The sequence below is a fragment of the Anoplopoma fimbria genome, chromosome 19, assembly GCF_027596085.1.
Source record: "Anoplopoma fimbria isolate UVic2021 breed Golden Eagle Sablefish chromosome 19, Afim_UVic_2022, whole genome shotgun sequence".
In the NCBI taxonomy this organism is placed as follows: domain Eukaryota; kingdom Metazoa; phylum Chordata; class Actinopteri; order Perciformes; family Anoplopomatidae; genus Anoplopoma; species Anoplopoma fimbria.
Genome location: NC_072467.1, coordinates 28,792,042 through 28,818,422, shown reverse-complemented (window position 1 = coordinate 28,818,422; position 26,381 = coordinate 28,792,042). Strand labels below are relative to the sequence as shown.

At 43.4% G+C, this 26,381-nt stretch overlaps 1 protein-coding gene and 1 long non-coding RNA gene across 2 annotated transcripts; one reads left to right on the top strand and one right to left on the bottom strand.

Annotated features, from left to right (window-relative positions):
• The first annotated feature begins 894 nt into the window (after window positions 1-894).
• On the top strand, window positions 895-24,036 carry nox5 (NADPH oxidase, EF-hand calcium binding domain 5). The gene is made up of 19 exons (XM_054620535.1): window positions 895-1,234; window positions 1,470-1,521; window positions 5,689-5,803; window positions 9,159-9,309; window positions 12,968-13,178; window positions 14,265-14,505; window positions 14,982-15,135; window positions 15,665-15,837; window positions 17,634-17,816; window positions 17,894-18,026; window positions 18,128-18,270; window positions 18,777-18,899; window positions 18,972-19,016; window positions 19,093-19,137; window positions 19,306-19,430; window positions 19,554-19,638; window positions 19,720-19,819; window positions 22,778-22,944; window positions 23,905-24,036. The coding sequence occupies exons 1-19, from the start codon at window positions 895-897 to the stop codon at window positions 24,034-24,036; spliced, it is 2,718 nt and encodes a 905-aa protein (XP_054476510.1).
• On the bottom strand, window positions 9,414-9,916 carry LOC129108610 (uncharacterized). Its single transcript, XR_008531925.1, has 3 exons — window positions 9,801-9,916; window positions 9,582-9,688; window positions 9,414-9,464 (listed from the first exon to the last, which is right to left on the bottom strand). It is a non-coding gene; the product is annotated as an uncharacterized LOC129108610 (long non-coding RNA).
• Window positions 24,037-26,381: the final 2,345 nt, after the last annotated feature.

Here is a 26,381-nt window from a genome sequence, read left to right as displayed (position 1 = left end):
AATGGAGTCATATATGACAGTGACTGCCCATTTCATTGATGGAGACTGGAAAGCACAGAGTCTTGTGCTTGAGACAAAACAAATAGAAGAGGCGCACACAGGAAGAAACATCGCTGCGACTATCTGAAGTTGCTGATGCCTTTAAAGTTCCAGAAGAAAAGAGAGTGTCTGTTGTATGTGACAACGCGGCTCATATGGCCCTCTGTGTGGAAACACTAAAGGAGTCACATGGATGGTTGGAGATGCACACTTTGCAGCTCTGTATTAATGCTGTCGCGCCGTGGCTGCAGCACGTCATCTTGTGACACATTTTAAAAAGGGGCACAAAGCAAAAACTGGGCTAAAACAGAAGCAGGAGCAGCAAAATGTCCCTCAGCATGAACTTATTCAGGATGTGTCCACACGTTGGAACTCAACATTTTCAATGTTGGAGCGACTGCTGGAGCAACGCTGGCCCATTACCGCAGTGCTGTCTGACCCAAACTTTACCAACAAGAGCGAGAGCAGTACACTGGACCTCACTACAACACACTGGACCTCACTACAACACACTGGACCTCACTACAACACACTGGACCTACAGTACACTGGACTACAACACACTGGACCTCACTACAACACACTGGACCTCACTACAACACACTGGACCTCACTACAACACACTGGACCTCACTACAACACACTGGACCTCACTACAGTACACTGGACCTCACTACAACACACTGGACCTCACTACAACACACTGGACCTCACTACACTGGACCTCACTACACACTGGACCTCACTACAACACACTGGACCTCACTACAACACACTGGACCTCACTACAACACACTGGACCTCACTACAACACACTGGACTGCGGGAGAGGACATTAAACATGTGCTGAAACCTATGATAACCCTGACGGAGCTGCTGTCTGAAGAGGACAACGCGTCCCTGTCTGCAACACTACCCATGCTGGCAAACTTAAAGAAACGTCACCTGACCATCACGGATAATGACAGCCCCATTACCAAAAAAATGAAAAGCAAGCTGGTCGAAGAAATTGACCGCAGGTGGGAGTTTAAAACCCGAATGATGAGTGTATACATTAAAGCTGCAGTAGTAGACCCTCGTTTTAAGCAGCTGTCTTTTCTGGATGATGCCAAACGAGACGAGGCCTATACAGAAGTCGCACAGCTGGCAGACCGACTGAGTGCAGCCACAGGTGAACCTGGAGGTGAACCTGGAGGTGAGGAGCAACATGTGTCAAACAGAAAACCGAGGAAGAACTGGTTTCTACAGAATCAGGTGGGAGAAGCATAGAAGAAATGAAAAACTATCTTCAGGACAAAACCAAAGTTGACTCTGGACCATTGGGGTGGTGGAAAAGAAACCAAGACAGATACCCGAGCCTGGCCCGAGTAGCAAAGCAACTGCTCTGTATCCCTGCAACATCCACGCCTTCTGAACGCGTTTTCTCCAAGGCAGGATTTACTGTCAACAGATCAAGAAGCTGTCTCCTCCCAGAGGACGTGGGTATGCTTGTGTTTCTCACACAACACAAGAACGTGTGGATAGTCTGTGGACAGTGGACACTGATTGTACTCTCTGTGAGTGAGTAGCCATCTGTTTATTTCATTGTTTTTACATTATTTCGTTTTGGACATTAATAACATTTTAATAGCTTTGCACATTTATTTGATAAATACTTGTAGATTTGGGCATTTTATTTATTTATTTTTGTATTTGTTCTGAGTGAGCCTTCCTTGTTATTGTTATGCACTTTATTTCGTTTCAGTTTATTGCTAAATAACGAACTTTTATGGTTCCCTTTTATTATTGTGCACATTTATTTCTATTTATTGGATTTGTTTTGTTGTTTTTTGCCCACTGTTTGTAGGCTGTTGTTTTGAGCCTTTGCTTTATTTTTGGTACATGATCTGGGATGTTTAATAAAGATAATTTTCCCTGAATTGCCTTTTGTGTTTAATTGCCTTCTTGTGCTGATATCAGTATATATATATATATATATTCTCGGTAATCATGTGTTATTATATTGCGCAGATGCACGTGATGCCCCCCCCCATTAGTCGATTTTTAGTCGAAATTTCAGGGTTTCAGTCGACCAAGAATTTCTTTGGTTGATTACAGCCCTAATTATTTGATTATTGTCTTAATTATTTTTATCTAAAGGATGATGAGCAACCATTAAGATTATCAATAAAACGTATAAGATGGGCCAGAGCTCTCTACCAGCTTTGCTACTTTTGTATTTTTTCTGCTATTTTTATTCGTTGTCTTCTTTTTTTTGGTAATTGTTTGTTCCTGCTTCAGCGTTTTAGTTGTAGCGTTTTTTCCCCTTTCTCTGCACACAACTGGAACTTTTAATCATGCTGACCTACACCCGCGACCAGCTTCTGTGCTACCGGAGAAGATATGGAGACAACCCGAGGAAAAAGAGCCGGAGTGAAGGTCCGGGAGAGGAACAGCTCCTTCCTATCTCCAGGCCATGAAGCCCTAAACTGCTCAAGGCATTCTACCAGTCTGTGGTAGCCAGCGCCCTCTTCTTCTCTTCTTCTACCAGTCTGTGGTAGCCAGCGCCCTCTTCTTCTCTTCTTCTACCAGTCTGTGGTAGCCAGCGCCCTCTTCTTCTCTTCTTCTACCAGTCTGTGGTAGCCAGCGCCCTCTTCTTCTCTTCTTCTACCAGTCTGTGGTAGCCAGCGCCCTCTTCTTCTCTTAGCCAGCGCCCTCTTCTTCTCTTCTAGCCAGCGCCCTCTTCTTCTCTTCTTCTACCAGTCTGTGGTAGCCAGCGCCCTCTTCTTCTCTTCTTCTACCAGTCTGTGGTAGCCAGCTCTTCTTCTCTTCTTCTTTCTTCTTCTACCAGTCTGTGGTAGCCAGCGCCCTCTTCTTCTCTTCTTCTACCAGTCTGTGGTAGCCAGCGCCCTCTTCTTCTCTTCTTCTACCAGTCTGTGGTAGCCAGCTCTTCTTCTACCAGTTCTTCTTCTTCTTCTACCAGTCTGTGGTAGCCAGCGCCCTCTTCTTCTCTTCTTCTACCAGTCTGTGGTAGCCAGTGCCCTCTTCTTCTCTTCTTCTACCAGTCTGTGGTAGCCAGTGCCCTCTTCTTCTCTTCTTCTACCAGTCTGTGGTAGCCAGCGCCCTCTTCCCTCTTCTTTGCTGTGGTGTGCTGGGGTGGTGGCATCAGGACTGGAGATGCCAACAAGCTGGTGAGGAGAGCCAGCTCTGTGGTGGTCTGGAGCTGGACAGTCTGGAGTCAGTGGGTGAGAGGAGGATGAAGGTCACACTCGGAGCCATCCTGGACAATCCCTCTCACCCTCTCCATGAGGAACTGTGGCAGCTGGGCAGCTCTTTCAGCCATCGGCTGATTCTACCAAAGAGCAGGACGGAGCTTCAGACGCTCATTTGTGCCCACTGCCATCAGACTGTACAACAACAGCAGAGACCACAGTCTGTCACCATGCTGATATATCTATATATATAGATATATATAGATATATATAGATATATCTATATATATAGATATATCTATATATATATATCATATTTAGATATATATAGATATATAGTCTATCTATTTGTTATATATATGATATATAGATCTATAGACCACAGTCTGTCACCATGCTGACCAGCCCCCATATATCTGTATTTTTATTTTTATTCTTATTTCTTATTTTTGTTCTATCTTTGTTTTGTATATAGTATTTATATCTATATATATGTATTTATATATAGTATGTGTATTTATTGTCTGTGTAGTTGTATATGTGTATATTGTCTGTGTAGTTGTATATATAGATATATGTATAGTATATTTATAGATCTATAGACCACAGTCTGTCACCATGCTGACCAGCCCCCATGTGGATATACTGTACATTTTTTAGTTTTTATTATTTATTTCTGTTAGTTTTTTGTTTTATTTTGTTTTGTATAGTATGTGTATTTATTGTCTGTGTCTGTGTAGTTGTATAGTATGTGTATTTATTGTCTGTGTAGTTGTATAGTATGTGTATTTATTGTCTGTGTAGTTGTATAGTATGTGTATTTATTGTCTGTGTAGTTGTATAGTATGTGTATTTATTGTCTGTGTAGTTGTATAGTATGTGTATTTATTGTCTGTCTGTGTAGTTGAGCTGCTGCAACACTTGAATTCCCCCCATGGGGATCAATAAAGGAATATAATAATAATTAAAGGGAAATTACAATAATCTTTTTTCAGATCCTCCAATGTGAAGATTTGATGCTTTTCTGCAGATAAAATGATAATACAGAATAATAAAGGAGCCTGAACCCTGTGTGGTCTGGTTCAGGTCTGTTCTGGTCTGGTTCAGGTCTGTTCTGGTCTGGTCTGGTTCAGGTCTTGGTTTGTGTCCTCATCCCTGCTGCAGTGTCCCGTTTGTCCACAGAGACATTCATCCTCAGGATGTCAGCTGCAGCTGCCACAGACAGGACGCTCTGAGGAGGAGGAGGAGGAGATGAAGAGGAGGAGACGAAGAGGAGAAACAAACACAAACATCGACCCCTCTGGATATAAAGAGCGTCTCTCCCTGCAGCAGGTAAACTGTTTAACTTTGTTCTGTGTTCTCTGTCTTTAATGGATCAGAACAGAATGACGGAGTGTGTTTTCGTTCTCTTTTCTGAGTTCGAGTTCTGAAAGGTGACCATCTGCCTTTTATACCTCAGTGAAGTGAATATTTGAACATTTAATGAGGTCAGATTTTGCTTTGATTCACTGTTTGTTGATGTTTGATCATGAAAATAATCAGCAGAATAACTGATAATGATGAAGTGAGTTATTGTTCTTTTTTATGATATCAGCTGATTTCTGCTTAATATTTTACTAAATGCAGTTTTGTTCATAAACAGGGAGTTGAAGAAAATCTAAAACATGTTTGTAGGATATTTTCAGTATAAAGAGGAGCTGGAGGATGAACTCTGTGTTTCCGTGGTGTTCGTCTCCATGGTAACGTCCTGATATAGCAGTATTAATGCAGTATTAAAGCAGTATTATAGCAGTATTAAAGCAGTATTAAGCAGTAAAGCAGTATTAAAGCAGTATTAAAGCAGTATAATAGCAGTATTAAAGCAGTATTGAAGTATTAAAGCAGTATTAAAGCAGTATTAAAGCAGTATTGAAGCAGTATTGAAGCAGTATTGAAGCAGTATTGAAGCAGTATTATAGCAGTATTAAAGCAGTAAAGCAGTATTAAAGCAGTATTAAAGCAGTATTAAAGCAGTATTATAGCAGTATTAAAGCAGTATTGAAGCAGTATTGAAGCAGTATTGAAGCAGTATTGAAGCAGTATTGAAGCAGTATTAAAGCAGTATTGAAGCAGTATTGAAGCAGTATTGAAGCAGTATTATAGCAGTATTAAAGCAGTATTAAGCAGTATTAAAGCAGTATTGAAGCAGTATTGAAGCAGTATTAAGCAGTATTAAAGCAGTATTGAAGCAGTATTGAAGCAGTATTAAAGCAGTATTGAAGCAGTATTAAAGCAGTATTGAAGCAGTATTGAAGCAGTATTGAAGCAGTATTGAAGCAGTATTGAAGCAGTATTATAGCAGTATTGAAGCAGTAAGCAGTATTGAAGCAGTATTATAGCAGTATTGAAGCAGTATTGAAGCAGTATTGAAGCAGTATTGAAGCAGTATTGAAGCAGTATTGAAGCAGTATTGAAGCAGTCTGGACGAGGACGCCCGCTGGCTGGACTGGGTCACCAAACAGTTCGAGAGCATCGCCGGGGACGACAAGGAGATCGACCTGGACGAGTTCAAGACGGCTCTGAAGGTCAAAGAGGTCAGATAGAAATACTAGATCAGCCTTTAATGTCAGGGGAATACTGGAATGTTTCCCTCCTCACCAGCAGTTTACCCAGTCTCTTAGTCATTTTATCTTTGCTTTTAACTTGTTCTAGGGGAGTGTTTATTTTGTATTTTGTGAGTGAATGCGAAAACTGTCAGTGATTCAGCCATGCTGACTACGGGAGCACTCCTGGAACTCTTTGTGATCAACGTTCGAACTTTGCCCATGATTCCAGTTCGTCTATTTTGTTCCGGATAGATTGTGCGATCATCCAGCCGAAGCTTTTTGATTCTCCTCTCAGCAGAGAGACCTCAACAGAGAGGGATCTCCTCTCAGCAGAGAGGTTCTCCTCGAGAGAGATCCCAGATAATAATATCCCGAGAGAGCTGAGCAAGCCGGCCCAGGAGCACCGGCCCAGGAGCACCGGCCCAGGGGAAGGAGAGGTGGCCTACGACGGAGAATCAAAGAGCTTCTGCTGGATGATCGTAAGTTACCACCACACTGCTCTCACACACACAGTCTATCTAACAAGAGAGACGGACTGAATCATGGGCAAAGCTCGAACGGGAAATTGGAGAATCGTGTCTACTTGCTTTCACGGAAACATGGCTCAACGACTCAGACCGGGACGAGGACCTGACAGTAACTGGGTTTGGAAGCCCAATTCGTCTTGACAGGTCACCGGAGACAACAGGAGGTACTGCAACACCGTTAAGACCAGGGAGAGGACATGTACCGCTGACTTAGAACTGCTCTCCATCTCACTCGGGAGTTTCAACAGCTATTCTACACGGTTGTCTACATTCACCCACTGCTGCCAGCTGATCGCTGACACAACACACAACCTGGACGAGCACCCAAATTCATCCTGGGGGATTTTAATAAATGTGACTTGGGTAGAACTTTGAGGACTTATGAACAATATGTAACTTGCAGCACCACACAGAAAAACACCACTATTGACCTCTGCTATGGGTCAGTAGGTGGAGCTTACCGTTCCATACCCATGCCTGCCCTAGGGCCTCTTATCACAACAGTGTTTACCTCATGCCAGTGTATAAACCGTTCTTCATGGCTTAGAACACAAGGACAGTATCTCCTCTCTCCAAGCATGTTTTGAGTGCACTGACTGGGACTGTTTTCAGGATAGCACAGATAATATTGACGAACTAGCAGATACTGTTTCATCATACATTACATTCTGTGTCGACTCAGTCATCCCAACCAGGATCTCTGTCCATTACCCAAATAATAAACCATGGGTTACTAAAGAACTTAAATCAGTGATAAATAAGAAAAAGAGGACATTTTACACTGGGGACCCTTGGGAGAAAAAAGCTGTCTCCAAGGAAGTGAAAAAAGAGATTAGGAAGGCCAAAATGAAATATAGAGAGAAGGTCGAAGAACGGTATAGTGGGGGGGATCTCAGAGCTGCATGGAGGGGAATTAAGTCAATGGCATCCATAAATCAGTACTCTAGTGAATCCAGGCAGCCAATAACGGTTAAAGGTGTTGATGTCCCTGATTTGTCAAATGTTTTTAATATGTTTTACTCACGTTTTGAATCATCTGATTTCTCTGAGAACATTTCTATGTGGAGGGACTCTCTTGTCCCTCACAATGACATTGTGATAGCCCAGGAACTAGTAACAACTCTGTTTAAGAGAGTAAATATGATGAAAGCTGCTGGCCCTGATGCTGTTTGCGGACGCACACTGCGTTACTGTGCTGACCAGCTCAGTGTGGTATTTACTCCACTCTTTAATATGTGTGCTAAGAAAGGCCAGATACCTCAGATATGGAAGAGCTCCACTATAATACCAGTAGCGAAATCAAAAAATCCCAAAGAGCTAAAAGACTTCAGACCAGTAGCACTTACATCCTTAGTAATGAAAATTTTTGAAAAAATTATTAAGGATGAAATCATGTCCCTGGTCAGTGGTAAACTTGACCCATTGCAGTTTGCATATCAAACTGGGAAAGGTGTAGATGATGCAAAACTCTTCCTTTTAGACACAATGTATAAACATTTAGAAAAGCCTGGATCTCATGCTAGATTGTTATTTGCAGACTTTTCTTCTGCTTTCAATAAGATGCAGCCACATATTTTAATTGAGAGACTAGCTGCTGAGTTTGAGTTACCCCATCAGATACTGTTGTTGCTTTTAAACTTCTTAACAGACAGAACTCAGAGGGTCTCTGTAAATGGACACTTGTCCCAGGCCATTACATCGAATACTGGTTCACCTCAAGGGTGCGTACTCTCACCCCTGTTGTTCATTTTGTACACAGATAGCTGTAGGTCCTCTCAACAGGGAAGTTATCTAGCTAAATTCTCAGACGACACTGCGTTGCTGTCCCTTTTCCAAGGTCCACATTGCAGCCATGGCCTTGCTTTGACATCGTTTGTTAATTGGTGTGATAACAACTTCTTAGATCTAAATGTAGAAAAAACAAAGGAGCTAGTCATAGATTTTAGGAAAGTGAAGGGAGCGCTCAAACCAAGTGTCATCCATGGGGAGGAAGTCCAACTTGTAGACACCTACAAATATCTAGGCACAGTATTTGATAACCAGCTTAAATTTCATCCAAATACTGAGGTAATTGTTAAAAAGGGACAACAAAGAGTTCACCTGTTGAGAATGCTGAACTCTTTCAGTGTCTCTAAAGTTATTTTGAGAATTTTTTACCAATCTTTCATTGAGAGTCTTTTAACTTTTTCATTCATATGCTGGACTAAAAGTCTGTCAGTGAAGGACATGAATAGTTTAAATAAAATTGTGAAGATCTGCTCTAAGATCACTGGCATCCAGCTCAAGAGCATAAGTTCATTGTGGAACAAACAAGCAGTCCAGAAAGCTAAATGCATTATCAGTCAGCCTGACCATGTCCTCAGTAAAGAATTTAAACTAATGCCTTCAGGGCGGCGCTACTGTTCAATCAGGACAAGAACAATGAGGTACTCCCACTCTTTTATCCCTGCAACCATCAGGTTACTAAATGATGACAAAAGTCAGGAGTAGGTGGAGAGCACACCAGTGTTGCTGGGTGTTTCCGGGGGCAGGGTGGTTGTTACTGACGGGTTGAAATGAATTGTGAGTTAAATGTGTGTGTTGGACTGCCTTTGATATATGTTTTTGTCTATCTCCTATTGCTATTTATTGTATTTATTTTATTAAGTAATTTATTATGTGAGACGGGAAACTGTGAACGAAATTGCCCATTTTGGGATAAATAAAGTTTTTCTAATCTAAAAGTATGAAGAAGCATGAAACAAAGAACAGCCTGCTCTCTGCTCTGGTTCCTGGTCGTGTCATCAGTCTGTCATATTGAGTGTTTTTCTCTGCAGTCGTTCTTCGCCGAGCGTTTCTTCGCGCTGTTCGACTCCGACGGCAGCAGCTCCATCAGTCTGGACGAGCTGCTGAAAGCTCTGGACCTCCTGATCCACGGCAGCGAGACGGACAAGCTCAAGTTCCTGTTCCAGGTCTACGACGTGGACGGTGACTGAAACACTCTTTTGTTTAACCAAAACATGGGTCTCAGAGGGTTGAACAATAAATAAATACATAAACACTAAACATTAACAGGTTTCTGTTCCCCTCACCTTAACGAGCAGCAGAGCCTCAGTGAGTTCAGACACGTCGTACTCGTTCTCCTTTAACAGACAACAGTTCACTTTTTAATGCAGTGACTGAAGAACGACATCACTCATTTTATTATTATGATGATTATCATAATTATTATTATAATTATTTAAATATTCTCCTCTCACCCTGCTGTAGAACTTCAAACGGTCGTTTAGTTCCTCCAGCTGCTGCTTCTGTTCCAGAAACTGGAGCTGAAGTTTCTGATTTTCTTCTGTCAGCTTCTCGTTTGAGTCTAGTAGATTAAATCATTACAGACATATATTTTCTCATTAAACATTAAGCTACATTAAACCAGTGAGGACCCTTTGGTTATGTATCGTTTCATTCATAAACACAGTGTTTACCTCTCTCAGCTTTGATCTTATCCAGGATTTCATTTTTGTCCATGAGGTCGGCCTTCAGTGCCGTCTCCAGCTGGGCGATCTGGAGCTTCAGCTGCTGCTCCTGGATCTGCCACTTCTGCTGCCGGGACACGTCGAAGGCACTGAAACCACAGGAAGACGAGAACATGAGTCATTATGGAGAAATATGCTCCTGTGTATATGTCCTCCATGATGTCCTCCATGATGTCCTCCATGATGACCGTCAGTAGCTCTGTACGTGGAGCAGAGGCCTGAGGACAAACACGTCAACACGTCTCTCTAAGGCAGGGTCTCAAACTCAAGGCCCGCGGGCCAATTTTTGGTTTTCCACCAATTGGCCTCGACCACTAAGCACACCTTGTGTCCGATGGCATGACCCAATGCATTGCCATTGGACACCATCTAAGGCAGGGCTCTCAAACTCAAGGCCTAGACGATGTGTTGTGGCCCCACCTTAATATGAAGGTTTAATGTTAGTGTTATATGAATGGCTTTACAGTGTTGTGTAAGATGAACGAACCTACCAATCACGGTGGGTATATGGCTCTGGGGGCGGGACATCGACCGGGCTGGATGCAAGCAGAGAAACATTCTCAATGAGTGACAGTTACAGCAGCGTTGCCATGGAGAGTGACAGCAGCGTTGCCATGGAGAGTAACAGCAGCGTTGCCATGGAGAGTTACAGCAGCGTTGCCATGGAGAGTGACAGTATATAGTATATGCCATGGAGAGTATACAGCAGCGTTATATATGTATAGTGTATATAGTATATATGTATATACGTATATATATATACGTATATACGTATATATATATATATATATATATGTATATACGTATATACGTATATATGTATATATATATATATATATATATATATGTATATATATGTATATATGTATATGTATATATCTATATATGTATATATCTATATATGTATATATGTATATATCGTATATATGTATATATGTATATATCTATATATGTATGTATATATATATGTCTCTCTCTGACAAAATAAATCAAAGTGATGCGTACGCGGCGAGATAAAAGAAAAGTAAGAACATAATGTAGCCTAATGTGGTCTCAGTCACACACCGACACCTGTCCGTCGGCAGGAACAGTCCCCATAAAGCAGAAGAGCTGCTGAGTGTGTCCACAGACAGGATGTATCAGGAGCTGTGGACAGACTGGTGCATCACCACGGATGAGCCGGCTATGACCGACTGGTAGCACTGGTTCAGAGACAGTCAGAGGAACATGAGGTCCAGCATCGTTCTGCATCGTACACCAACAGGCTCTGTGCAGCAGGTCTGTCTGCTGTCCTGAGATGTATCAGTGACATCAGGTCCAGCATCGTTCTGCATCGTACACCAACAGGCTCTGTGCAGCAGGTCTGTCTGCTGTCCTGAGATGTGTCAGTGACATCAGGTCCAGCATCGTTCTGCATCGTACACCAACAGGCTCTGTGCAGCAGGTCATGTCTGCTGTCCTGAGATGTGTCAGATGTGTCCAGTGACATCAGGTCCAGTTCAGGGCCTTTTTACAACATATGGTGATGTACTTTACTTTAGTAAAAGTACATCATTTAGTAGTGTCCTGAAGAGATGTTTTGACTTAAGAGCAGAAGTGAAGAAATTCATGGAAGATGACAGAATGGATGTTCCTGAACCTGATGATCCAGGGTGGGTTATGGACCTTGCATTCCTAGTGGACTTAACACAGGAGCTGAACATCCTTAACCTGAAGCTCCAGGGCCCTGCTCAGCTTATCACTGCAGCTTATGAAAATGTGAAAGCCTTCTCCGCTAAACTGAAATTGTGGAAAACTCAGCTTTCTGTAAAATATCTCAGCCATTTCACAACATGCAGGTCTCTGGTGGAGGAGGACACAGCCTTCAGTGGTGGTGAATATGCCTGTGCTAGTGAAAACCTTCTGCAGGAGTTTGATCAGCGTTTTGCTGACTTCAAGGCACGCTGTGACACTTTCCAGCTGTTTGCTGACCCCTTCTCAGCTGATGTGGAGAGTGTCCCAAGTATGTTGCAAACTGAACTTATTGACTTGCAGTGCAACAGTGATCTAAAAGCTAAATTCAGAGAGGCACAGGGAAAAGCAGACATGACTGGACAATTCATGAGAGAATTACTTCCATCCTTCCCTGAGCTGTCAAAAATGTTCAGTCGGGTAATGTGCCTTTTTGGAAGCACGTATCTGTGTGAAAAACTTTTCTTGACTATGAACTTTAATAAATGCAAGTACTTAGTGATGCCCATGTTGAAGCTGTACTCAGAGTTTCTACTGTAACCTTGATCAGGGCAAATGTTGCTCAGCTGTGTGAGCAGAAGCGCTGCCAGGTCTCTGGCAAGAAATAGAATAAAGCACAAATGTATTCAGGGATTGTATGTGTTGGTTCAGTGCAATGTTTCAATAAGTTATTAAAAACATGGAAATAAAAAAGTAAATTTTCAAAAATATTGCGCTTTCTTGTAGTGCTTGAACGTTGAAGTGGCCCTCCTATGAGACGACAATACCAGCAGTGGCCCCAAGCCAAATTGAGTTTGAGACCCCTGATCTATGTAGAAACCAGGAGACAACCTCCGGTTCTTTAAAGTGAAGCCAAAGCTTCCTGTGTTAAAGCTGCATTCTCTCTGCTGTCCACCAGGGGGCGACTCCTCTGGTTGTATAGAAGTCTATGAGAAAATGACTCTACTTCTCTCTTGATTTATTCCCTCAGTAAACATTGTAAACATGAGTTTATGGTCTCAATCTCTAGTTTCAAGTCTTCTTCAATACAGCATGATGTTCATTTAGTAAATGATGCTCCATTTAGAGTCAAACAGACCATAAAGCAGGGGATGCTTTAGGGCGGGGCTACACACTGATTGACAGGTCCACACCAGAGACGTATACGGCGTCTCTACGTCACTCCTCCTCAGTCCATATATGGTCACTTCCTGTTCACTGGTTGCAAAAAACAACATGGTGACGGCCACAATGCCGAACTCAAGGCTTCAAAACGTCCACAAACCAACGGGTGTTGTCATGACGACTACGTTGACTTCTTATCTAGAGTCTGTGAGCACCACATGTGGGTTAATCAGCTGTTCCTCAGCTTGCTTCACTTATTAAAGTCTCTTTACTTCTTGCAGGCAGCGGGTCCATCGATCCAGATGAACTGAGGACGGTTCTGAAGTCGTGTCTGCGTGAGAGCGCCATCTCTCTGCCGGAGGAGAAGCTGGACGACTTGACGCTGGCGCTGTTCGAGTCGGCCGACAAAGACAACAGCGGCTCCATCACGTTCGAGGAGCTGAAGGCTGAGCTGGAGAACTTCCCCGAGGTGATGGAGAACCTCACCATCAGGTCAGACAAGAACCACGTTCACTCCTTATTTATTACTCCTTATTTATTACTCCTTATTTATTACTCCTTATTTATTACTCCTTATTTATCACTCCTTATTTATACTCCTTATTTATTACTCCTTATTTATTACTCCTTATTTATCACTCCTTATTTATTACTCCTTATTTATTACTCCTTATTTATTACTCCTTATTTATCACTCCTTATTTTACTCTTATTTATTACTCCTTATTTATCACTCCTTATTTATCACTTATTTATTACTCCTTATTTATCACTCCTTATTTATTTACTCCTTATTTATTACTCTTATTTATTACTCCTTATTTATTACTCCTTATACTCCTTATTTATTACTCCTTATTTATTACTCCTTATTTATTACTCCTTATACTCCTTATTTATTACTCCTTATTTATTACTCCTTATTTATTACTCCTTATACTCCTTATTTATTACTCCTTATTTATTACTGCTGTTCTTTATTACTCCTGTTATTTATAACAATATTATATTATATAATAATATTATTATTAATTAATAACAGGAATACTTAATGACAGGAATAAAAAAAAAACAGGAATATGTTATTTGTTATTCATGTTATTCAAATTTTTTTCCTGTTATTTACCTCTCTTTCTCTCCCCGACTCCTCTCTCTCCTCTTCCTCCCCTCCTCTTCCTCCTCCTCCTCTTCCTCCTCCTCCTCTCTCTCCTCCTCCCCCCCCACCTCCTCCTCTCTCTCTCTCTCTCCTCTTCCTCTCCTCCTCTTTTCCTCCTCCCCCCACCTCCTCCTCTCTCTCTCCTCTTCCTCCCCTCCTCTTCCTCCTCCTCCTCTTCCTCCTCCTCTCTCTCTCCTCCTCCCCTCCTCCCCCCACCTCCTCCTCCTCTCTCTTTCCTCTTCCTCCCATTTTCCTCCTCCTCCTCCCCCCCCCCCACCTCCTCCTCTCTCTCCTCTTCCTCTCCTCCTCTTTTCCTCCTCCTCTCTCTCTCTCTCTCCTCTTCCTCTCCTCCTCTTTTCCTCCCCCCCCACCTCCTCCTCTCTCTCTCCTCTTCCTCTCCTCCTCCTCCCCCTCCCCCTCAGCGCTGCTAACTGGCTGAAGCCTCCTAACGAGGAGGAGCAGAAGAGTCGTGGTGCTCCTCGTTACCTGACCAGAGCGTACTGGTTGAACAACAGCAGGAAGCTACTCTTCCTCTGCCTCTACTTCCTCCTCAGTCTGCTCCTCTTCATCGGGGCCATGCTGCAGCACAGGGAGGGGGGGGGCTGGTTCATGGTGGCAAAGGGCTGTGGACAGTGTCTCAACTTCAACTGCACCTTCATCATGGTAGGAGACACAGGACGGGACGGGGAGGCAGGATAGAGGAGACAGGACAGAGGAGACAAGACTGAAGAGACAGAGGAGACAGGACAGAGGAGATGAGACAGAGGAGACAGAGGAGACAGGACAGAGGAGACTGAAGAGACAGAGGAGACACAGGGGACTAGGACAGAGGAGACTGAAGAGACAGAGGAGACACAGGGGACTAGGACAGAGGAGACTGAAGAGACAGAGAGACAGAGGAGACTGAAGAGACAGAGGAGACACAGGGGACTAGGACAGAGGAGACTGAAGAGACAGAGGAGACACAGGGGACTAGGACAGGAGAGACGACAGAGATACGATAAAGATAAAGATTAAGAGTTTAAGTGTTATTAAAGAAAACCAGCAGAAGCAGCAGATCGATAATCAATCAATCAATCAGTCCATCTAAGTCCATCTTTGAATCCAGCTCTGTCTCAGGTCTCTGTCCCGTCCTCCAGGTGCTGATGCTGCGTCGCTTCCTCACCTGGCTGAGGGCCACCTGGGTGGTGAGGCTCCTCCCTCTGGACCAGAACATCCTGCTGCACCAGGTGGTCGGCTACTCCATCCTCTGCTACACGCTGGTCCACACCGCCGCCCACGTCTGCAACTTTGGTAACCATCATCATCGTCTTCATCATCATCATTATCACCATCATCACCTTCATCACCATCTTCGTCATCGTCATCACCATCATCATCACCATCATCATCATCATCTTCTTCATCATCACCATCATCATCGTCACCATTGCCATCATCTTCATCATCATCATCACCATCATCTTCATCATCATCATCACCAGGGTGACCTGACCTCATCATCATTCTCATGCTCTTCATCATCTGAAGGAAACCAGAGATGGTTATTGATCTTAATCTGTACTTTGATGTTTGTTTTTATTATTTTTGCTCCTGTAGGAGGTTTAGTCCAGAGGAGAGCACAGTCATGTGATCTATAGTATTATTGTTATACAGAAGGGGGGACTCCATCCAGTCATGTGACCCGGACTCAGTTATGTCAAACATAACAAAGACAGAACTACGTTCCTGAAGATCCTCTTTATGTATATTAGTAATAATATGCAGTTTGTAGGTTCAGAGGACCCCCTAAGGAGACCCTGGTCTCTGCTGTGTGTTGCAGTGCGGCTGTCAGAGAGTGGAGAGTACCGTCTGTGGGAGTACCTGCTGACCACAAGGCCGGGGATAGGCTGGGTGGGGGGGTCGGCCTCTCTGACGGGGGTCATCCTCCAGCTGATGATCGGCCTCATGGTGCTCTGCTCCAGCACCTTCGTCCGACGCAGCGGACACTTTGAGGTAAGGCAAAGTGTTCCATTCACTGACCCTTTATGAATTGCTGGAAAATAGTAGTTACACCTCTCCAAGGAAAGGAAACCAGGTCTTCCTTCTGGAGCCAGACTGAGGAGGGGAGATTGCCGGCGAGCATTTGGTGGACGGGCCTTGGTATATGGGGCTCGACCGGTCACAGCCCAAAAAATCTTCATGGAGCAGCCGCCCTGTGGGCCCACCACTCGCAGGGCCCACTGGTAGGCATTGGGGTCGGCGGGGGGGTAGGACGGGGTCCTAGGCGTGCCGACCCCCGGCCTCACAGACCAGTTCCAGGGACGTGGAATGTTACCTCTCTGGAGGGGAAGAACCGAGGCTGGTGTGGGAGGTGGAACGGTACAAACTGGATTTATATGTCCACACATTGCACTGGTTCTGGAACCAAACGGGCTGGACTCTATTCTTCTCCGGAGTTGCCCAGAGTGAGTGGCGCCGGGCTCACGAGCCCCCAGCTGAGTGCCACTGTGTTGGAGTTTATTTAACAAGAGGGTCGCCTCTATATGACTGTGAGTCGCTGAGGGGAAGTCTCTGACTGTTGTTGATGTCTATGCACCAAACAAGTTCGTAGTACCCGGCCTTCTTGGAGTCTCTTGGTGGCGTTCTGGAAAGGGCGCAGACTGGGGACTCCATAGTTCTGCTGGGGGACTTCAATGTGGGTCCCAAGGAGGAACAGCCTGATCTGATCCCAATCTGTGGAGGAGGCAGAGTCTGAAGACTCGGTGGAAGACTCGTCCATATGCCTGGCAGAGGACGTTGAGGTGGTCAAAAGGCTCCTCTGTGGCAAGGCGCCAGGAGTGGATGAGATTCGACCTGAGATGCTGAAGGCTCTGGACATTGTTAGGATGTCTTGGTTGACACGTCTCTTCAGTGTCGCGTGGAGGTCGGGTACAGTAGCTGTGGAGTGAGACCGGGTGGGTGGTTCCAATTTTTTAAAAGGGGGACCGGAGAGTGTGCTCCAGTTATCAGGGTATCACACTGCTCAGACTCCACGGGAACGTCTACTCCAGGGTGCTGGAAAGGAGGCTCCGACCGATTGTCGAACCTCAGATTCAGGAGGAGCAATGCAGATTCTGTTGTGGCAGAAACCAGTGAAGAGACGAGACGCAGTTCTTGGAGTTTAGCAACCAGCGGGGATATTTTATTGCAGACAAGCTTACAACAAAAGTCCGACACGTTAGTTCTTACATGATATCTTTATACCCTTAGTCCCGCCCCCTTACATCACTTTCAGCCAATCACGTCTTGTCGATTGGACCATAACAAAACACATCTGACCTTTCACTCCGCCCTGTTTTCCTTCTTTGTGTCAGGTCATGGTAACCTTGAGAGGACAAATGATACTTGTACAGGAAATGTTATTCTTATTTCCCAACTTTCCTGGCATGACTTTACCACTTCTTATGGGAACCGCTTGTCTCCCTCATTCCCACAGATGATCTTATGAAACAAGCTATTGGGTTCACCATGAAGCTAGTTATTGGGGTTCAACATAACACGTTATATAAAGTTGTATAAAGTTGTATATTAGATAGATTTTCCGCAACAATTCCTTCGGTCCATCTATGTTTCGACCATCACCTATGGTCATGAAATTTAGGTAGTGATCCAAAGAAAAGGTAGCGGATACAAGCGGCCGAAATGAGCTTCCTTCGTAGGGTGGCTGGGCTCAGTGTGTCCTCTGTCCTCGGGTGTTGTACTGGTCTCAGACTGTGTGGTCTCTGTCCTCAGGTGTTGTACTGGTCTCAGACTGTGTCCTCTGTCCTCAGGTGTTCTACTGGTCTCACCTGTCCTATGTGTGGGTCTGGTCTCTGCTGATGGTCCACTGTGCGAACTTCTGGAAGTGGTTTGTGTTTCCTGGTCTGCTCTTCCTGCTGGAGAAGATCGTGGGACTCGCAGTGTCTCGTATGGGAGGTCTTTACATCGTGGAGGTCAACCTGCTGCCCTCCAAGGTGAGTCAGCACGATGTCAGAGTGAGTCATAGATGGTGGATGATGAGTCACATGACTTGCCTCTGTCTGTGTGTCAGGTCACTCACCTGGTGATCAAACGACCTCAGTTCTTCCAATTCAAACCTGGAGATTACGTTTACATCAACATCCCGACCATCGCCAAGTACGAGTGGCACCCGTTCACCATCAGCAGCGCTCCGGAGCAGTCAGGTACACACACACACGCACACACGCACGCATACAGTATATTTGTATTCAGTCTGCACATATCCAGTTTAAAGTAGTTTCCCACTGTGACCTTTGACCTGCAGAGAGTCTGTGGCTTCACATCCGCTCGATGGGTCAGTGGACCAACCGACTGTACGAGTACTTCAGAGAACCGGAGAGTCAGGAGCTCAGTACCAAGAGACTAGGAGCCAGCCTGAAGACCAGGAGACAGATGATGAAGGCCCAGGTACACACAAACACAAACACAAACACACAAACACACATTACATTACAGTCATTTAGCAGAGGCTTTTCTCCAAAGCGACTTACAGTCAGTAGTATGTTACATATCATTCACCCATTCACACACTGATGACAGGCTACCATCAAGGTGCCACCATCAGACTCTAACTAACATTCATCATCCAGTCCACACCGATGGCCTTCAGGAGCAACTTGGGGTTAAGTGTCTTGCCCAAGGACACATCGACTGCCGAAGCCGGGTATCGAACCACCGACCCTCTGATTGGAGAACTACCTTGCTCTCCACTATGCCACAGCCTCCCCCACACACACACGCACGCACGCACGCACACACGCACGCACGCACACACACACACACACACACACACACACACACACACACACACACACACACACACACACACACACACACACACACACACACACACACACACACACGCACGCACACACACACTCTCAGGTTGTGCGTCTTGATGTCCGTCCTCTCAGGAGGAGTTGTTCAGCTCCACAAACTGTAACGGAGACGTAGCCTCCAACGAGGACGACTCCATCGAGCTGATGATGTACCGTCAGAACGGATCCCGGCCCGACGCGGCCCAGGTCCAGCCCCCGGTCCAGGTCCAGGTCCGGGTCCACTTCCAGGTCCCCGACCCGGTCCAGGTCCCCCGGCGGATCCTCTTCCAGACGGGCTGGAGCCGGCAGAGAGAGGAGAGGCCCCCGCTCAGAGAGGTCCAGAGTCTTCAGTTTGTTCTCAGAGGTCACTTCCTCTTTCTCTCATTAACCGACTCTGATTCTAATTCTGCAGGTTTCTGCCAAGTTTGCTGAGAATCACAGATTCTGTAACATCAAGGTGAGAAAAGACCCGAGTCAGCAATCAATCATATCAATAATAATAATGATATGATTGATTGCTGACTCGGGTCTAATACACACTAATACACTAATACACCATGACTGACTCATTATAATAATAATCATAGTAATGATAATAATAATAATGAGGTTATGTGTGTGTCAGTGCTACGTAGACGGACCGTACGGGACTCCCACCAGACAGATCTTCGCCTCGGAGCATGCGGTCCTGATCGGGGCCGGTATCGGGATCACACCGTTTGCCTCCATCCTGCAGAGCATCATGTACCGGTGAGACACCGAACTCTAGTTCTGGTCCAGAGACCTGATCCACATAATCCACAGATACCTAAAAGGATGAATGAAGCGCTTTAAACACTTGAAGGCTCTACATGGTGCGTTTGTGGTCCACAGGTACCGCATGAGGAAGCAGAACTGTCCCAGCTGTAACTACTCGTGGTGTGAGAACATCAAAGACAGCGAGATGAAGCTACGCAAAGTAAGAAAACACCACACAGGAGGTCTGGTCACAGTCTAAAATGTGTTTGATGTGGACCTGAGTCTCCTCTGGACCCTGCAGGTGGACTTCATCTGGATCAACAGAGACCAGAAGTCCTTTGAGTGGTTTGTTAGTTTACTGACTAAACTGGAGATGGACCAGGCTGATGAGGAGCCTGAAGGTGAGAAAGACTGAAACAGAACTTTTTTATAAAACTCAAAATGGATCAAATGTTCAGACTCTCTGTGTCTCAATGTGGAAAGTCTCTTTACTGATAGATGTTATTTAGAAACAAAGATCCTCTGAGGACGGAGACCAGATGTACCAACTTAAGAGCTCTGTTCAGAACCCAGAATCCTGTGAGTCCAAACCCGAGCTTTGATTAGTTCTGGCGTACTGAAACATTAAATAGTATTTGTGAATCATTGTTATGGTGCAGGAATTATGGCTGTTCTGAATTAAATCAAATGAAACCGTCCTCCGCTGACATGGAGCCACCGGGGCCCCAAGCAGGTCCCCTTTGTGGAAAGAGCACCGGGAGAAGATGGACCGGAGGTCGAACACGAATGCTGGATTGCTCTGGAGACAATGTGGGTCAGAGCACCGACTGGGAACTAGGAACCAGTATCAGTCGAACCCCCAACTGGCAACCGGGAACAGTTGTGGGTTGAACCCCCGACTGGGAACCAAGAAGAGTTGCGGGTCTGACCGCTGACTGGGAACTAGGAACCAGTATGGGTCGAAACCCCAACTGGGAACCGGGAACAGCTATGGGTCAGAGCACCGACTGTGAACCAGGAACCAGTATGGGTTGAACCCCCAACTGGGAACCAGGAACAGTTGCTGGTTGAACCCTCGACTGGGAACCATGAACAGTTGTGGGAAGGACCCAAAACTAGGATCCAGGACTATGTTCCCAGTCCTTTTTGTAGTACTCAAATTGAGGGCAGATGATATGATGCAACACGCTAGGAGACATTTGCATCCTTTTAGCTTCCTGCTCACAAACCAGGAAACAGGTTGTTATTGGGCACACAGAGAGAGACGGACGATAAGATTCACCTTCTGAACCAAAACCACCACTTCCTCCAAGAGACAACATCTACAGGAGGGAATACTGGGAATACTGGGAATACTGGGAATACTGGGAATACAAGCGCTTCAACCAGCTGAAGAATTTACAAACTGAACGAGTTTTACAAGAACAGAGACTCTCAAACAGTGACAGTAGCTTTAGACTGCTGAGCTCTCAGCTTCACTCAGAGACCTCTGCCGTCCTGTCGTCCATGACGTCTGTGAAGATCCCGTCATGCTGTCATGTTGACACAGCTTCTGCAGAGTGTGTCTGCAGAACTGGTGGACAGGGGGACAAACATGTGAGTGTCCAGTTTGTAAGACAATATCTTTAAAGTCAGAGCCGGCTTTAAACCGGGTGTTAAAGAGCCGCTGTGAGGCCTTCTCTCTGGAGAGAGATCAGAGAGAAGCTCTCTGCAGTCTGCACTCTGAGAAACTCAAACTCTTCTGTCTGGACCATCAGCAGCCAGTGTGTCACATCTGCAGAGATTCAGGCCCGACGCACAGAGAGGCAGATTCAGGATCAGTTTAAGAAGCTCCACCAGTTTCTAGAGGAGGAAGAGGAGGCCAGGATGGCTGCACTGAGGGAGGAAGAGGAGCAGAAGAGTCAGATGATGAAGGAGAAGATGGAGGCTCTGAGCAGAGAGATAGCAGCTCTTTCAGACACAGTCAGAGCCACAGAGGACGAGCTGAGAGCTGAAGACGTCTCATTCCTCAACAACTACAAGGCTGCAGTGGAAAGAGTAAAGAGGATGAGGAGGAAAGAGGATCCACAGCTGCTCTCAGGAGCTCTGATAGACCAGGCCAAACACCTGGGCAACCTGACCTTCAACATCTGGAACAAGATGAAGGACATGGTCTCCTACACTCCTGTGGTTCTGGACCCAAACACTGCTCATCCAGAACTCATCCTGTCTGAAGATCTGACCAGTGTGAGAGAAGGAGAAGAACAGAAGCTTCCTGATAATCCAGAGAGGTTTGATGGTTTATATAACTGGTCTGTTCTGGGCTCTGAGGGGTTTGACTCAGGGACTCACAGCTGGGATGTTGATGTTGGAGACAGTGAAGTCTGGTCTGTGGTTGTGTTAGAAGAGTCTGTCAAGAGTACCGGAGTCATATGGTCTGGATCATGGATGATATGGTTCTATAAAGGAAATACTCAGCACTCTCCCCATCATCGGATCCAGACCCTGTTCTAAAAGTCCAGAAGAAGCTCCAGAGGATCAGAGTGAATCTGGACTGGAACAGAGGAAAGCTGATACCAACACACACATTCACAGCTTCACACACACCTTCACCCAGAGACTGTTTTCATATTTAAGACCTGAGGACCACCTGAAGGTCTCACCGGTGAAGGTCTCTGTGACTGTGGAGCAACAGGAGGAAAAGGGTTACGGAGAAGATGAGAACCAGAATCCTGAGTTTTATTTTGGTTGGGGATTTGATGATGAACCTCAACATTCGGATGATTAAATCAGGAGTTTGTATGAAGCCTGGAATAAGTGAGGAAGATTTAGTTGGTTGTCAAGAAGAAATAATAAGAAAACATGTTTAAGTCATATTTAAAGTCAAATAGTATAAACTAAGACAACTATGACTTCAAGTTCTTTACCATGTTTTTGTACGGTCCAATCACAACATTTATTGAGTTCATGAAATACAGATTTATTCAGTTATTAAACGTATGAAGTCTCTACTTATCGTCCTCTGGACCGGGTATCAAAGGGCTCATTTCAGTATCGAACTACAAACATGGCCTGAACTCTGGATTATAAAACCTGTAAATCGCGTATTGATTGTGGATTGACAGATCTCAGTCTAAACCTCCCTAATCAATATTTAAAGTTCAATAATAAAACCAGTTCAACAGGATTCTCCTTCATCTGACACTGTGGAAGTTTGTATTATTCCTCATTTGAATAAATCATCTGGACTCTGAGTGATGTTGTTGTTATTGTTGTGGAGAAGAACAATCAAACAGCTGATGGTTAGCGTGTCATAGATCAATAATCCTGATCGGGTTCTGACAGAAACAAACCATGAGATTAACTCTGCTGTCCATCAGGCCGCTTCCTGGAGATGCACATGTACATGACGTCAGCTCTCAGCAAGAACGACATGAAGGCCATCGGCCTGCAGATGGCGCTGGACCTGCTGGCCAAGAAGGAGAAGAAGGACTCGATCACCGGACTGAGGACCAGAACCCAACCGGGTCGGCCCGAGTGGGCGAAGGTGAGGACCCTCTGAGGAGAACTAGAGTATTAAACATGATTAAACAGGACAGGGACTATATGCAAAGAGTCATAGAGAGGACATCCTAGAGAGGACATCCTAGAGAGGACATCATAGAGAGGACATCATAGATAGGACATCATGTAGAGGACATCATAGAGAGGACATCATAGAGAGGACATCATAGAGAGGACATCATGTAGAGGACATCATGTAGAGGACATCATGTAGAGGACATCATGTAGAGGACATCATAGAGAGGACATCATGTAGAGGACATCATGTAGAGGACATCATAGAGAGGACATCATGTAGAGGACATCATAGAGAGGACATCATGTAGAGGACATCATGTAGAGGACATCATAGAGAGGACATCATGTAGAGGACATCATAGAGAGGACATCATGTAGAGGACATCATGTAGAGGACATCATAGAGAGGACATCATGTAGAGGACATCATAGAGAGGACATCATGTAGAGGACATCATGTAGAGGACATCATGTAGAGGACATCATGTAGAGGACATCATGTAGAGGACATCATAGAGAGGACATCATGTAGAGGACATCATGTAGAGGACATCATAGAGAGGACATCATGTAGAGGACATCATGTAGAGGACATCATAGAGAGGACATCATGTAGAGGACATCATGTAGAGGACATCATGTAGAGGACATCATGTAGAGGACATCATGTAGAGGACATCATGTAGAGGACATCATAGAGAGGACATCATGTAGAGGACATCATAGAGATATTAAGTTAAACCTCACTTAAACCTGATCCAGACCGGGTTTTATTGAGGTTCAACCTGCTGCAGGTTTAGTTGGTTATTAATGATGTTGTGTGTGTGTGTGTGTGTGTGTGTGTGTGTGTGTGTGTGTGTGTGTGTGTGTGTGTGTGTGTGTGTGTGTGTGTGTGTGTGTGTGTGTGTGTGTGTGTGTGTTCCAGGTGTTTCAGAAGGTGTCTGAGGAGAATAAAGGGAAGGTCCACGTGTTCTACTGCGGCGCTACCGCTCTAGCTAAAGTCATCAAAGCTCAGTGTGAACACTTCAGCTTCAACTTCTACAAGGAGAACTTCTGAGGAGCTGCTGTTCAACGTGTGTGTGTGTGTGTGTGTGTGTGTGTGTGTGTGTGTGTGTGTGTGTGTGTGTGTGTGTGTGTGTGTGTGTGTGTGTGTGTGTGTGTGTGTGTGTGTGTGTGTGTGTGTCTTTATACACCCTTTTTTTCACCCAGCAGCTCCATGACGATGGTCTGTGTTGTGTTTCCTGTTTGTTGACAGTAGAAGAGCTTCAGAACCACTGGACATGTACTGGTGTGGTTCTACTGGTGTGGTTCTACTGACGTGGTTTATATAAAGCAGCTGTGTTGATGTTGTGATGACTCCTTTGTGTCTGAATATAGACTTAGTCAGCTGATTGTTTCATTCATCCTTTCCCTCTCATCTCTTCTCTGACCTTTGACCCTCTCCACAGTTCAGGTGATGTTAATTAAATGTTTATTGAACTTTATCGTCCGTGTGTGCTCAGTCATTTCCTACATTTCCCAGAGTGCATCTCAAAAAACCCCAGGGAAGCTGTTACTGTGTGATAATACACTTGTTTATAAGTGTAAGACATTCAAAGAGGGACGACAGATAACTGTTTACAGCTGCTGAGATGAACCCATGTGAGGAGACGTCACGAGAGCTAAACCACGGATTTACTCTTTTCATGAACTCATGTCTGTTTTAATAAAGTAACCAGCTGTTTGTAAATGTAGAGCAGTAAAAAGTGGAATTATAAAGTAACATACAGTGGAAGTACTAGTAGAGTACAAGTACCTCACTATTGTACCAAGTATCAGAATCAGAATCACACAGAAGGAGTTCAACTCGTTTAGTTTTCTCTTCTTCTCAATGTACTCATGTACACGTGGGAACAGTACCTGAGTAAATGGACTCAGTCACTCTGGCTGATGGAGAGTCCTGATAACTCCAGAACAACTCAAATGCACCTGCAGTGTCTTCACACCTGTCACCCTGCTGACATCACTGGGAAGAGCAGGTGTGTGTGTGTGTGTGTGTGTGTGTCAGCATCACTACAGAGCTCTAGAGGACGGAGCCTCTTCAGACGGATTCACAAAGTGTTCAACCAAAGATGAAAGTTAAAGTGTATTCAGGTGTATTTTTTCTTTCAGTTCATACAAAATATTTGATTTTCAAAGATTAATAAATCAGTTTAATGATGTGATTGACTTACACACACACATATACAGTGGGTACGGAAAGTATTCAGACCCCTTTAAATTTTTCACTCTTTGTTTCATTGCAGCCATTTGCTAAAATCGAAAAAGTTCATTTTTTTTCGCATTAATGTACACTCAGCAACCCATCTTGACAGAAAAAAACAGAAATGTAGAAATTTTTGCAAATTTATTAAAAAAGAAAAACTGAAATATCACATGGTCATAAGTATATATATATAACATATATATCATATAACATATATATAACATATATTCATATATATAACATATATTCATATATATATAACATATATTCATATATATATAACATATATTCATATATAAATAACATATATTCATATAACACATATATACATATATATAACATATATTAATATATATATAACATATATTCATATAACACATATATACATATATATAACATATATTCATATATATAACATATATTAATATATATATAACATATATTCATATATATATAACATATATTCATATATATATATATAACATATATTCATATATACATATATATAACATATATTCATTTATGTATATATAACATATATTCATATATATAACATATATTCATATATACATATATATAACATATTCATTTATATATATATATAACATATATTCATATACATATATATAACATATATTCATATATACATATATATAACATATATTCATATATATATATATATATATATATATATATATATATAACATATATTCATATATACATATATATAACATATATTCATATATATATATATATAACATATATTCATATATACATATATATAACATATATTCATATATATATATAACATATATTCATATATACATATATATAACATATATTCATTTACATATATATAATATATATTATATATATACATATATATAATATATTCATTTATATATATATATAACATATATTCATATATACATATATATAACATATATTCATATATATATATATATATGAATATATATATATATATATAACATATATTCATATATACATATATATAACATATATTCATATATATATATAACATATATTCATATATACATATATATAACATATATTCATATACATATATAACATATATTCATATGTTCATATATATATATATACAACATATAACATATCACATATATATATATATACAT

Excerpts from the sequence above, each read along its gene's own strand:
- nox5 (XM_054620535.1), top strand. The coding sequence starts at position 895 with ATGATAACCCTGACGGAGCTGCTGTCTGAAGAGGACAACGCGTCCCTG. Across the intron at positions 1,235-1,469 it reads ACCTGGAGGTGAACCTGGAG|GCAGGATTTACTGTCAACAG; the intron begins GTGAGGAGCAAC and ends GTTTTCTCCAAG. Across the intron at positions 14,506-14,981 it reads TCAACTGCACCTTCATCATG|GTGCTGATGCTGCGTCGCTT; the intron begins GTAGGAGACACA and ends CCCGTCCTCCAG.